The sequence below is a fragment of the Pyxicephalus adspersus genome, chromosome Z, assembly GCF_032062135.1.
Source record: "Pyxicephalus adspersus chromosome Z, UCB_Pads_2.0, whole genome shotgun sequence".
NCBI lineage: Eukaryota > Metazoa > Chordata > Amphibia > Anura > Pyxicephalidae > Pyxicephalus > Pyxicephalus adspersus.
In genome coordinates, this window is record NC_092871.1 from 66,192,227 (window position 1) to 66,207,353 (window position 15,127).

At 40.6% G+C, this 15,127-nt stretch overlaps 1 protein-coding gene across 1 annotated transcript in view; it reads left to right on the top strand.

The window, feature by feature from the left end:
• The window catches only part of LOC140343338 (ficolin-2-like), a 58,735-nt gene that overhangs the window by 36,637 nt on the left and 6,971 nt on the right, over nt 1–15,127 (top strand). Inside the window, exons 3-5 of the mRNA XM_072429989.1 lie at nt 7,231–7,266; nt 8,858–8,985; nt 13,782–13,908. Of these exons, the coding sequence (XP_072286090.1) occupies nt 7,231–7,266; nt 8,858–8,985; nt 13,782–13,908 (291 nt within the window). The remainder of the gene's footprint in view (nt 1–7,230; nt 7,267–8,857; nt 8,986–13,781; nt 13,909–15,127) is intronic.

The following is a 15,127-nucleotide window of genomic DNA, read 5'->3' on the forward strand; positions in this document are numbered from 1 at the left end:
TCTGCAGTGGGGGGTATGATAGTTGTTAGTAACCCACCTTTCGTTCATTTTCAAAAAAGGTGAGGCGATTGACATTTTCCAGCAACAGTCGTGATCAGTTGTCCGTGACTACTCCGCCAGCAACACTGAAGGTTCTTTTGAACAAAACACTGGATGCTGGGCACGAAAGAAGCGTGATGGCATACTGTGTCAACTGTGGCCAGATTTCAAGCCTATTGACCCAAAAATTAATGGCGTCACTACTATCAGGACAGGCATCCTCCTCATAACTGCTGTCGTCAACACCACCAGCACCAGCCAGAAAAGAGCCAACGTATTTGTCTGCCATGCGCTTCATGCGTTCTTGATGGTTATGCCCCTGCACTTCACTTGTTTGAGGTGGCCGCATCAGGTTTTGCCAGGCATGCAGAAAATCCCCCTTCCTTGGCCTAGACTTCTGGATGTGTGCGGCCTGCTGCCACTTCTGTTGCTGCTGCCGCTACAGGAGGATACGTTGGAGGCAGTGTCCGCCTGAGCTCCCTGTGTGGAATGTGGTGTGCGGAACTCCTCACACAGCCATTCGCATAGTAGTCTGCTCGGGTGGGTCACTTTTTCTTTCTTTTGCGCCGGGTTGGGTAGACACTGTGACATTTTGTCTTTGTAGCTGTGATCCAGAAGGGTGGCCAGCCAGTAATCATCCAGGTTTTTGATGCTCCAAATGTGGGGGTCCCACTGTAGGCATCCCAACATGTGGACACACATATGAAAGAGGGGTTCCCTGGGCTCATCCTCCTCCTGTCTCTTAGTAGACGCCAAAACATCTGCCTCCCCATCACCCACTTCCTCCTCTTCAAGCTGCAGCAGTTCCTGTTATTTATTCGCCTGCACAATGCCTGGGGTGTGACAGCACAAATGTGGGTTAGACGGGTCCTGTCCAGCAGCCCCAACTTGGTCTCCCTCATTATCATAATCATCTTTCTCCTCCTCCTCCTGGAACTCCTGATGCTGGCCAGTGTCCCTTCTTGCTCCTCCTGATGCTGGCTGTGCGGTATGGAGTGTAATGTCACCCTCATCCTCTTCCCTCCTTTCTTCTACTCCTCTCCCACCGCCACTTTCCATCAGGCCACAAATGGTATTATCAAGCAGAAAGATGATGGGTATGACGTCGTTCCAGCCTGACCGCTCCTGACTCACAAGAGGGCCAGTACCTTGCACAGTGTATCCATCTGCAGCCACTGGTCCCTAGTAAAATAGCTCAGTTGTGTGGCTGTACCAAGGGCCCCGCTGCCTCCATGCACCACGCTGACCAAGTAATGGCAGAAGGCTAGCTTTTGCTCACACAGACGGTGGAGCATGTGCAGGTTGGAGTTCCATCTAGTCACAGTGTCACAAATCAGTCTATGCGGTTGCAGCCTCTGTTGGCGCTGGATCTTGCTAAGCGCTGCAGCAGCAGTAGGGGATCGGCCTACATGGCTGCAGATGGAGCGGGCCTATCTCAGTACGTGTCCTGGGTACGTGTGGAGGAACTTCTGCACCACCAGATTCAGGACGAGCGCAAAGCAGGGCACATGTGGTTTGCGGCCCATGTGCAGCGCAGATACAAGGTTGGCCCCATTGTCGCACACTATGTTGCCTGTTGTGAGTCGGGAGGGCGTCAGCCAAGCCTCAACCTCTCTGTGCAAAGCGGACAAGAGTTCTCTGGCTTTTTTCTCTGGCTTCTTTTCTCCCCAAGGACACCAGTTTAAGCACTGCCTGGCAACGCGTGTGCTTGAAGGAGCCGTAGCGGCGAGCCTGCTTAACCACAGTGTCCTCTGCTGCTGGCCTTTCAGGAGGAGTGTTGAAAAGAGGGGATTTGCCATTAGAAGGAATGAAGGAGGAGGAGGAGGAGGGAGAGGACTGGGGTGGCCCATGCTTTCACACCACACCCCTCGGCGGGGGTACCAGGTGACGTAAATTTGGCTAGACACCAAGAATGCCAATGCCCGGGAGATGTTATCCAATAAATGTCCATGTAAACAGGGTAGAGCTGTGCAGAAGTAATGCCTGCTTGGTAAATTCCTCCGCCGCTTAGCACAGGCCATCAGGTCACGGAAGGGAGCCAGGGCCACAAGGCTGTAAAGCAGTAGCTGCAAGGCCAAAAGTTTGGCTAGACGTGAATTGAGTTTAATGACTCTTTTGTTGGTATGGCCCATAGCCTGATGCCTTGTGCAGAACTCTGGTAGAGTGGAATGATGGGACTGGGAGCCTGAGGAGCTGAAGGCGTCACTGGAGTACCCATCTTGGGACAAACGTCGTCTGACGCTACGAAACCTGAGGTCAGAAGCTGATACTTCCTCGCCGCTAGGAGTCTGGCTGGCACCAACCCCCTGAGATGAAGTAGCAATGACAGTGGGAGGTGGAGAAGGAGTCAATGGAGGTGGAAGAAGAGAGGATGATGTGGTTGCACCTCCTTCAAGAGAAGGCAAGTACTGCTCCTACTTTGGTTTGTGATTCTTGCACATGTGGGAAAGCAGTGATGTTGTACCCAAATTTGATCCGGCCTGTCCTCTGCGAGTCTGCCTTTGGCATAGGATGCAGATTGCTACACACTAGTCATCGTTTTTCAGCGTGAAAAAGGACTACACTGGAGAGGTGCTTGCAACCATTCTGCTGCTCTTTTGCTTTGCCTGCCTCCGCTTCTGCTGAGTGTCCTGCGTCTGCTTCAACTCCATGGTCACATTGTCTCTGACTGTTCCCCTGTTTGTGCCCACTCCTTTGTCTCTTCTTCTGGAAATCACATGGAGCAGATTGGTGGCCCCTTCCAACCCCAGTCTGTTGCTGCTGCTGCCTTTCCTCTATGTCTGTTTCAGAACTCCTGCTAGCCCTTACATGCACCGGTGGTTCCCAGGTGACATCACGGTCATCATCATCCTCATTTTCATCTAAGCCAACCTCTGTAAATGCAGCCACTGATCCAGAACACCCTTGCCCAGCAAGTCCTGACCACACTCTCCAAGGGTCTCAAAGTCTGCCTCCTGCTCTGAACTTTGCACTGACAGATCCTTAGGCTGTTCGTCAAATAACATGGGAGAGTCATTGGGAGGTACAGGCACATTAGCCAGGCTAACTCCTGTGTTTGCTCCTGTCACAGCTGTGCTGGTTCCTGCTGCTGCTGCAGAATAAGAGCCTGCTGCACTTGAAGCCCCTGAAACCCAGTCCACAATCCTCTCCACATGACGTGGCTGTATGATTGTATTCCGCTCTCTCAATATATCTACCAGCGTACTGGTGCTCCGCACACATCTCAGACCTGTTTGACAACTTGTGCTGCTGCCTCCAACAGTTTTCTGCTGCTGCTGTCCTACAGTGGCAGACTCCCAGGGAGTATGCCCCCTGCCAGATGCGGCAGCTCGCCCAACGCCACATCTTCCCCTGGGTTTACCTCCCATCTTTTACTTATTCGTGCAAAAATGCACCTGCACGAAACAGTTTCTTTGGTAAAAAGGAACAGGTATCAAACACTGAAATATCTGTATTTTATTTACAGTAGGCCAGAAATTTCACTGTACCAAATGGTCTTCTTTAGTAAATAGGAACAGGTATCAAACACTAAAATATCTGTATTTATTTTAAAGTAGGACAGAAATTTCACTGTACCAAACGGTCTTCTTTGGTGAATAGGAATTGCAATTGATTTTATTTAGCCTAACCTATTCTACATACACAATATCCTATACTAAACAGTAGTACAGGACATATGCCCTATAAAACACAGACCTATGCAGCTAACAATTAACTAAGAAGGCTCCTACACTGTCCCTGTCACACTACACGTCTCTCCCTGCATCTATCCTATACACAGAACACAAGATGGAGTGACTAACCCCTCCCTCCTTCCCTGTTCATATATGAGTGTGCTCAGATTTCTCCTGATTGGCTGCTGTGCATCCTGGGAGCAAATGATTCGCTCCCAGCCCTGATTCCCGACGAAATTTCTCGGTATTACCGCCTCCCTGCTTTTTCCCCCATTCCTTCGGTGAGAACACGATGTTCGGTAAGCAAGAAAGGCCCGATGCGCCATGAGATCGAATTTACAAATCTCGCTCGCTCATCCCTGACATCCTTTAGAAAGTCTATGAATCTTTTGTCATGAACCAACAAACACCATTAATGGCTGTGAATAGACCTGGACGTCATGCTGTTGCCATTGTCAACCCAGAATGCCTGACTGGTCGTCACTTCACGGAGTACATCCCACCAACCGAGAAAAAGGCAGCACCTACAAGGATGTGCGTGGTTTTTTGCTCAAAGAGAGATGACAGTGGAAGGAAGATCTGAAAGGAAACCAGGTTCTACTGTCCTGATTGTGACAGACATTTAATTTAAATTTATCAATAATATTGCACCCTTGCTTGGACAAATTTCAGTGTTTTTGATTTGATTAAATTTTTTAATTACATTTATTGGTATTATATTATTTAAATATTTTTTATAATTATTATTTATGTTTATTTATTATATTATATTTTTTGATTTGTGTTTCAAACTTTATCATACCTGGGAGGTATTCCTAAGAATTACAGGCTTACAATATTAAACAACAAATTTCCATGCAAAACAATGTACTGCTTTTGGCATAAAAATACTGACATAATTACACCACCAGGGAGGTTAAATAGGGAGCATTCTGCATCTTTCTGCCCCTCTAGGCAAATATGAGCAGATATGAGCATTCTCCTGTGCTGAACATACAATTTTGCCTGAGAGGGGTTGAGCGATGTTCATATTTCTACTATGCCCCAAAGACAGTTTATGAGCCCTGTGATGGGAAGGGTGATGGTACAAAAACGCAAAATATGGATTTAGAAAATATACAGCACTGGTTCACTAAAATTTAACATAGGTTGAAGTTTTTGTTTGGTTTTTAGTTCTGAGAAAAAGTTAGAACCCTTTGCAAGTTTTTAAACATGGGAATATTTTTAACAGGAGATAGACAGCTAATCGGGTTTCTGGTCTTTCCCTGTTCTACTACTGCAGAGGATAGGAAATAAATTATTTTAGAGAAGGTCCAGAAAGCAATAAAAACTGGGGAAAACACACAGGAAGTCTGCAGTTACCTTGCAGATGCTATATCTGGGTTTCAGGTATGTGGCTGTACTGTAAGGAGGAGAGTTGTCTCAAGGGAAGCCTGTTCTTACTTTGTGTATTATTATTATGCCCTATATAAATGTCCCATAGTATGTTATGCACACTTGCATGTTATTGCAGGAGCTCCAGCAACTGACTTTATACAGTAGAATAGTTCTGTTTTAAGCATTTATGGACTTTGGGCATAGAAGCTACATGATAAAAACTTGACATGATAACAAAGTTCCTAGGGTATTTCTCATTATGCCCCCTTCCTATTTGCAGCTCACTGCTGATATTGTTTGCAAATTCTGTCATAATACCAGATGGGACTTTCTCTATATAAGCGAAGTGTCAATGAGAAATAGAGTATACCAACATTGTTTCATTGCATGGCTGATGGAGAATCATTGTTCTGCATATGACATCAGGTAAAGCAATCTTACAAAAACAAAAAAATCAGCAAACCTCATTTAGACCATGGTCATAGACCAGAATCTTTAAATGAAAAATCATTAGTGTGTTGACAACAAATTTGATTTGCTGTTTTCCTTTAGATTGCAGTCGAGGAAACCCTGGATCTATATATGGCTTTAATTAGTGATTGGAACCTTACATGTAGTACTAAGGTGTAACCATGTATATGTTGCGTGATAAAGATGTTAAACACACTGTTCCAGGTGGGGTCACCTTTGTCTGTCACATTAATGTCCCGATTTTATCTTAAGGCATGTTTGTGCTGGGAATGTATGGCTATTCCATGTGCTTTTTTCACACTTATCTCTCCGACATAGCTGATAGGACTCAGAGGAGTAAAATATTTCCTGCTCCACCTGAGATGCCCACTGCTCCAGGCTGTACAAAAGTTTAACTATTGTCAATTGTTCAGCAACATGGATGAGTTGTGTACATAAATTAAGGTGGTGGCTTCCAAATTATTATATAAAGAAGGTTTGCAAGTGACTCCAAGTCTAATACCAGAAAGCAGAACATAGAAAGGCCATCATGTGGTCGCTGGCTGTAGCAGTGACATTGACTGTATTCACATTTGGCAAGGCTGCAGGTAAGTCAGAACAAACCTACATTTTTCACTTTTAAGGGGATTTCTGCGTTACTGATGGAGGAATGCACTCATCTCTTTATTTTTTTTTTTTTTTAATTATTTAGTCCCAGTGTGATGGCCTAATTGGTTTTAATTTTGTAGGTAGTCACCTTGCAGGTATAAAAATACCTGAAATTCAGAAAAGGGTGATTGCTGAAACCTGTCTGCAAAAAGCTGTGTTTTTGACTGTTTTTAAGGGGTCTATCCATACATTTTCACCTTCACTTTCTTTGGGTGGATCTACTTCACATAATACATTCATTGAGATTTAATGAATTTCACTGGCTTTGACTCAGATTCTCCTTATTTAAACATTAGTTTCTCAATAAAATATGCATTCAATTTTCAAATGTTTTTGCTTTTTTAGTATTGTTAATTTAGTTGGTTATTTGTTAATCTATTTTTTGAACCTAATGAAACTTGTCAGCCTTCACACCCAGTAATTCACTGTATTTCTGCATGGTGGGCTATTATTAGCTATGGACCTAGGAACAGTTTAAAACTAAAAACAATTTTTTTTTACTGATTTATGCAAATGCTTTTGGATGTGTTTATAGGCATTTGCAATTTTTTTAAATGTTTGGGATTTTAGAAAAACATTTATAAACAGAGGAGGGACTTGGGAAATTCCTTGATTGGAATTTGGGCAGTAAGATTCCCCTGTACATAACTGGTCCTCTAGAATCTGGACTGCCAAAGGAGGAAAAAGGGGAAAAAAGCACAGTTCTTCGAGAAAACCGATGAATGAAAAAGGGCAAATGCCACTAGTGCATATCCAAGATTTGAAATGACAAGGGCAAAAAAGAAATGTATACATAGGAGGAAAAGGGAGAAAATGACAGGGAAGACCCTGAACAAAAAGATGAAATATGGTCAAAAGGACAAAAGAAAAATGTACAAACAGAAAGTGTATCTAAAGCTAAAAATGTTTTATTTAGTTCTTGAAAGAGAGCTTAGAATCCCTGACTTTTTAAAACATAATTTGCCATTTTCCATACAAAAAAGTTAACATTAATTACCACGTTTGTATATTTATCTTTTAGAATCCACATGTTGTGACACACCTGAGGAATACTATGGTAAGTTTATTATTTTTTTGACCTTTCATACACCAAAAACCTACGTCTGTCAGTTATAAGACAATGTTTGTATCTCTGGGTGGCAACATTGAAATATAACTTTTTCTGAAGGTTTTATACTCTGATATCTGCTTATTTAGAGAACCGATTAGGGAACATCTTTTTTTTTTTTTTTTTTTGCGCCCTGCAACAACCACAGATCCAGGTTCATGTAACTGCTACATGCCCAAAGCTATCATCCTTACCGCCAAGTCTTTCAGGTCCAAAGCAATCTCCTCAAGATATTGGACAGCCACTGATGATGTACCTTCTGCACATATACAAGAATTATATTGTCCTTGACTTCTAAATCTATTCTGGCAGTGATTTGTTTATAGTTGGGCTTTTTAGACAAAAAAAAGCCACCAGGAGAAGGGGGAAAGTTTTGTTTTTATTGGAAAACAAGACTCTGCATGTCACTTCTGCCAAATAATATTACCGCCTGGTGACTTTTTTTTTTTAGTTCAGTTTTACTAAAGTAATTAGCTGTCTCAGACAAGTTGTGGATACTTGCATAGTCACCATCAAGGACATTCCAGGCAACCAGTGTTTTTCTGTACGCTATGGGGTTATATATTTTGCTTTCTTTAATAAACTAGAATGCATTTACATATAATAACTTTCCTGTCGGTACAAGGGACACTTCAAGAGCATGAATAAAGTAGCCAACAACATGACTTAGGTATTAGCACAGTTGGATACATGCTAATGTATTATATGTAATTTATTCCCATTGCACATCCAACCAAGAACCAATGCTCTTATATGCAGAGTGCTGTTACAATTCTTGTCTGGTTGTGGTATATAACTAATAATGTCCAAAGCAAAGCTTTGCTTTACCTGTATGATCACAAGGAAAAACAACATTTGGGCCTAAGCAGGGCCACTTGTATATCATATACCTGATAATGGATGCCTACATGACCCTATAGAATATATGTCCTGAAATTCAGGACCATTTTTCGTTATGTTTGCCTGCTTATGGAATACCCTTGGTTTCACACGGTTGTAGCCCAGCCCTGGAAACCCAATAAAATGTACCGTATTTATTCCTCTTAAGAGCTAATACATGAAAATCTCGATCTACTGTTAAAAAAAAAACTAATGCTATGCCTACACCCATATATAAAACAAGGATTCTGATATTTTCTTCTGGGAATTAATTACTGCTATTGAAACACATGGACCTAGAAGATTCATAAGAGGGAATGTTTGAGGGAATGTCTAATTTCCTGTTTTTTACATTGGGTCCTATGTGTTTTTCTGTTATTTTCACTGTTTTTTTTCAATTCATTGCAATCAGCATATGAATAACCTAAATAGATTTTTGCAATTGACTTAAAAAAATAAAAAAAATCAACCATATTCTGATCAATACTGACAAGAATTTAGATTGATTAATTCTTTATTCCTTCAACATTTTTGTCCAATCGATTAAAAATATTGCATAATATTTGCTGCATATATTTTTTTTTGTGTTATTAACAAAAACATGACCTTTGAAATCTTGTGCACAATCCACAATAAGAAATATTGATATTCTTCATGCTAGATGCAAAAGACTGCAAAGAGCTGATGGAGAGAGGGGCAGTGATCAGTGACTGGTACACAATATACCCTGAGGGGGAGAAGCCAATGAAAGTGCTCTGTGACATGCACACCGATGGAGGTGGATGGATTGTAAGTCCAGTACGGGAAAGTTATTATATTATATTCTCACAACAAGTAAACTTGTGAAAAAAAAATGAAGAACAAATCTTGTTTGGGGGGAATTGGTAGCTAGCATTGTTTTGTCTCTATCATGTTTTTTTCTGCCTTTTCTTGCAATCATCTTTTTATAGTAGATATTGAAGTACGACCTCCACGTAGGTATAATTTACTACTTAGCATCTCTTTTCCTTTAAAAATATTTCAATGTAAAGGTTTCCACCAGGCATGTCCAAAGTCTGGCCCGGAGGCCAACTGCGGCCCATGTTCAGATTTCCATTGGCCCGCAGCCTCTGTCATAAAATCAATATTATGCGGCCCCCCAGCACTGTTGACCACAGTATAAAATACACACATACAAAAAAGCTATTTTATATTTCATTAGAGTTGATCAACCGCCTTGCAACTATCGGCCTGCTACTCGGCGGGCATAATTGGCAGGGCGGGAGTCCCCATGTGTGCACAGGGAATCCCCTACGTCATTTTAGTGGGCGTGTGCTGTGCACGGACCATGCCCACTCTGATTCCAAGAACGTGCTCTCCACGGAGCCCGGACTGACACCGGACTCCATGCACAGGGAGTCCCTCACGTCACCCTGGTGGGCGTGTGCTGTGCATACAGCCCAGCAGCATTCAGAAAAGGGGCAGTACTGGGAGACAATTCAGTTCCCCCATCAGCTTACAGTATATTCTGACTTATGTACATTGGGGCAGGGCTATAGGTCCCTTAATTTGTTTTATATGTATTTTATTACCCTTTATGTTTTGATTTCTTTTTTTACTGTATTTTTATCCCATCACTTACTATCACAGATGGCTGACAAGCCCCTATGTAATAGAATAGTGCAAGTAATAGGTTTGTTTTATTTTATGTGATTTTGTTATTGTTAATAGCTGTTATTGTAATTGTTATTTTTATTATTTTTTATTATAATCTTGCTTTTTTATACTTGATGGAGGTGACAAGTCTTCTGAATAGAAAGATTAGAGGTATATTAGATCTTTGAGGTCTGTTGCACAGCTGCTGAGCTGCTTTTATGATAACAGCTAAGAAGAACTGATATCAGTTCATTTATCCTTCCCCTGCTCTGAACACTGCTCACTTACCACTTTTTACTAAAGTCCCAGTCAGTACCACTGAGGAATAATGCCTGGGGAAAGATCTAAAACTCCTGGCAATTTGTACCTCATTTCCTGTAAAAGGTAAATTTGCTATCCAGGAGAAATATTCGGAAGTCTTTCCCAAGTCCAGTGACGAACCATAATTTTGCAGTTTTTTTTTTACAGTTTTAGTGCTCCTCTTCACCCTTTATGCACAAGAACAATTTTTATCTTCCTGCCATGGGCCTGGCAAATGGATGATAACTTAAGATAGCATCGTAATAAATACATTTTTTTTTTTTATGAAATAGTCATGTTTTATCAACATTGGCTTGTACAAACATTTGTATTAGCTAGATAAACTATGGACAACAAGATGTTTTTTCAGGAAAAAGAATTTAGCAAACTTACAAAATTATACTTTTTTTTTAAGGAGCCTTCCTAAAATGACAATATATTGATATACCCAGTACAAACCATGGCAATAAATATTAATGAAAATAAAATAGAAACAAAAAAACCACAGAGAAAAAAAACTAATAACACAGGTCAACATGTCATTTTCATCAGATATACCTGTATGTGGGCTTTGTAGTATTTTTGATGCAGATTTCAAATCAGTTTATTTCTAGCATGTCTAGCTTTTGTGATGTAGCTAATTATTTATTGTGTGAAATTCGTTATAAATAGCCTTAACATATTACAACATTTAACAACAGTTTTCTTTTTTAAGGTTAGAGACTGCACTAACTGCCATTGATTTCATTTGTCATCATGCCTAGAAATTGCCTTAACAATCCAGACAGTTTTTGTTACGTGTGTGGTTCATTCACGACGAAAGCACAACTTTGCCAAATTACCACAAAACTTAAAAAGATATACAAATTATATTTCGGCTATCCACTTGGTGACCAGGATAAATCTTGGGCTCCACATGTCATCTGTACCAATGGACTGCGTGACTGGCTAAATCAGGGTAAAGCAGCAGTGCTATTTGCAATCCCGATGGTGTGGAGAGTACTGCCCACGTGATGAACTTGCTTATGTAGAAGGTGATGAGGAATGCGGTGGAGTTGCAGCCAGTTACAACTCTGAAGTATCTGATCCTGACTACTTGGCCGATAAAGATTCAGAACCAGGGACCTTTACACAAGCAGAGCTGAATGATCTTGTTCGTGATCTAAATATCTCCAAAGACAAAACAGAACTTCTTGCTTCAAGGAAGGAAGGTGTAACTGTAACTCACTACAGAAAACAAAATCATAACTTGACAACATTCTTCACTAGTGATGGCTCACTGTGCTACTGTCATGTAATAAATGTACTCTTTAACAGTTTGTCACAAGAGCATGTTCCATTTGAATGGCGTATCTTCACTGATTCCTCTAAAAGAAGCTTGAAAGCAGCCTCACTGCATAATGGTAATTCCAAACCAAGTTTATCGATTGCCCATCCCGTTAACCTAAAGGAGTCCTATGACAACATGAAGTTACTACTTGAAGCAATCTAGTATAAAACACACCAGTGGAACATCTGAGGGGATCTAAAGGCCATTGGCTTGCTGATGGGAATGCAAGGAGGATTCACAAAATATTGCTTTTTCCTATGCCTGTGGGATCAAGTTAGGCTTGATGAGGCACCTTGTAAAGGCCATGGGTAAATCAAACTCCATTGGTTTTCAGTACCTTGTAGAGAAGTTTTCAAACATTAGTACTGCAAAAATGAAGGAAGAGATATTTAGAGGGCCAAACAATATCTCTTAGCAGCTGAGCTAGAAGCTGTGGATGCTTTCAAGTGGCTGTGGGAAAATTTCCTGGGCAACAATAAGTCTCCTGCATACAAGGAAGGAGTTCAGAATCTTCTTGATTCATACCAGAAACTGGGTTGTCGCATGTCATTAAAAATACATTTCTTGCACACATCTAGAATTCTTCCCGGAAAATCTTGTTATGGTGAATGACGAACAAGGAGAACGTTTTCACCAGGACATTCAGTTAATGGAGCACCGATACCAAGGTTTCTGGAATGAAAGTATGATGGCTGACTACTGCTGGATGCTGTACCACGACAATCCAGACAAAGAGTACACAAGAAAATCATACTCTAAGCATTTCTGAAGAAACAATGGTACCTGACTGACAGTGTCAGTAGACACACACTGTGCCTTATTTTACTTCACACTGAAGATGTATTACCATTTACTTCAATGGTGCTAACGTTTTAGTACTAAATACAGCCACGCACAATGTTGACTATATTAGTACTCATAACTAGTGTTGGTGTTCGAATTCGAATTAAACCTGAATATGGCTGTTCGAATTCGGATAGACCCGACCCAAAAAACACAGAATTCGAAGGCACAAATTAGTGTGTAAAAAAAGTGTTAAAAAAAAAAATAATAATGCTAAAGTAATAATTGAATGTGTGTGATTTGTGTAAGTAACTTTAATTTTTTTACAGGTTATCCCACAATGACAGGATGATTCCTCCTGTCAGTGTGGGATCCCGGGGCACTAGAGGTTAAATGGGGACAAGTTTCCCCATTCATCACGTCTAGTGCTCTGTGATTGGCTGAGGAAAGGTAAACCCCGTTGACAGCTCAAGGGTCATCAGGATTTCCCTTTCCCCAGCCAATCACAGAGCACTAGAGGTGAATGAATGGGGAGACTTTTCCCCATTTAGCCTCCAGTGCCCTGGGGATCTTCTTAATGAATTCGGCCGCGGTCGCATTAATTGAGAACAGTGTGCAATCCGCGGCACTAGAGGTTAATTAACCTCTAGTGCCAGGGATCTTCTAAATTAATGATTTTCTCATTGAGAACAGTGTGCGATCCATGGCAATAGAGAATAAATAACCTCTAGTACGGGGATCTTCTCAATGAATGCGGCCATGGTCGCATTCATTGAGAACAGTGTGTGATCCCTGGCACTAGAGGTTAAATAGGCACAAGTCTCCCCATTCAAAAACCTCTGGTGCTCTCTGACTGGCTGAGAAAAGCTTTCCTTAGCCAATCAGGGAGCACTATCCCTATTTCTGGATGGAGTTTCTCTATTCAGGAACATAGGACTCCTGTGTTCTTGGATATAGAAATTCTATCCAATAACACATACAACTAGTAAAGGGCTGCAAAAGCAATCAGGGGAGCGAAGCTGTCAGCTCTGCTTCCCTGATTGCCCTGGCAGTTTTTCACAGTCCCGAAAAATAACCCGAGTTTTCGCACTATTGACTTTAATGGTGTTCGAATTCGGCATTCGATCACCCGAACAATATCCCCCTATTCGATCGAATAGCTGTCAAATTGAATAGTGAGATATTAAACCAAAACTACTCAAGAACTGTACGTGTTAGGGAGAAATTGTTTTTGGGTTTCTGATGATTTTCAAAACTAATTTTTTGTTGACCTTAGTAATAAGAGGTGAATGAAATTGATTAGGAATAAACCACAAGTTATTAAGAAATGGAATAGAAATACATCTATTATTTTCTTGTAAAGTCTCTTTTTTGATATGATATGCAGAATAAATGTAACTTCTTTGATCTACTTGTTTATAATAAAATGTGACAAATATTCCATTCATTTAAACTAGCATTGTTTCTGCCTCTTTGTAAAGTAAAAATCAATCAAGATAAACAATTATGCATATTTATTTGTTTATTTTACCTGTAGGTGATTCAGAGACGTTGGGATGGCTCTGTGGATTTCGCTCGAAAATGGACTTCATACAAAGTTGGATTTGGAAGCCGTGATGAATTTTGGCTGGGAAATGAGAAAATTCACAAATTAACAACCAAAGGTATTAGCTCTTCAGTCTGCTGATACCATTAGTCCTCAACAGTCAGTGCCACCCTTTATCTTGCTTGTGCTTCAGTTCCACAATGATCATTTTCCACTTTAGTAATTCAACCTATAAACATTTCATTCAAGGTGAAGCTCAGATTGCACACATAGCGAAATTAATCAGAGTAGTGTCCATCCCTCCTTACAATCATCTATCATATAATTTGTATGGCTGTATTGTGATCTAACCTGCTGCTGCCACCACTCCAGGTTCCAGCATCTCTACAAAGCCACGCGATGCTCTAAAACGTGCAGCCTTCGATGCCCCCCACCTGCTGTCAAATTGTGGCTCAGAAAAACTAGTCATTTTAGTTGATTAGTTATTGATTTTTCATTGGTTATTCTTATATTCCGCATTAACATGTACATCTATCATCTTCTTCATCAAAGCAGCCAAACTTAGCCTGAAGATTATGTGAAAAGGATCGCAGAGATTCACTTGCTGGATGAAAATACATTTTCAATTGTGATAGTTAATATTCACCTAAAATAATATATTTTTATATTTAATGCACAGCGCTGCATAATATGTTGGCGCTATATAAATCCTGTTTAATAATAATAATAAATAAAAATATATCTATATATATATATATATATATATATTTATATTTATTTATGTCTATATTTATATATATATATATATATATTGTGAGATCGTCCGTAAAATCGGGGGGTTTAGCAAAGTAGTAACTTCACGGGCAAGGTATTTTAGACAGTAGGCAGACCCCAGCAGGTTATCAGTGCAGTAAGGGTTTATTCACTAAGAAAAACATGCAAAATAAACAAACAGAAAAATAAAGCCTGGCCACTTGGCCTCTAACTGACTGTTAGTTCCCTCACTAACAGCCCTGGACAACCTTCTGCTGCGCAGGACTCCAATGCCCTAACCGTACGCCTTTACCAAAAAGTCTGTGTTTTTACTCACACTTTCACCTAGGACTCCTCCCATATATACAAAGCCTAATTGCCAGGATGGGTTTTAGCTGGGATATTTACTGTTAATCTCCTGGGCGGTTCATTTCTGTGCAGTTTTATATGTCTAAAAGCAGTACATTGTTTTTCATGAAAATGTATTTTACAGTATAATATATTAGTATTAGAGTGTATAGAGTATAAAAAAGTTTGAAACACAAAATCATATCAAAATATTAAATAAAATATTTTAAAAAAAA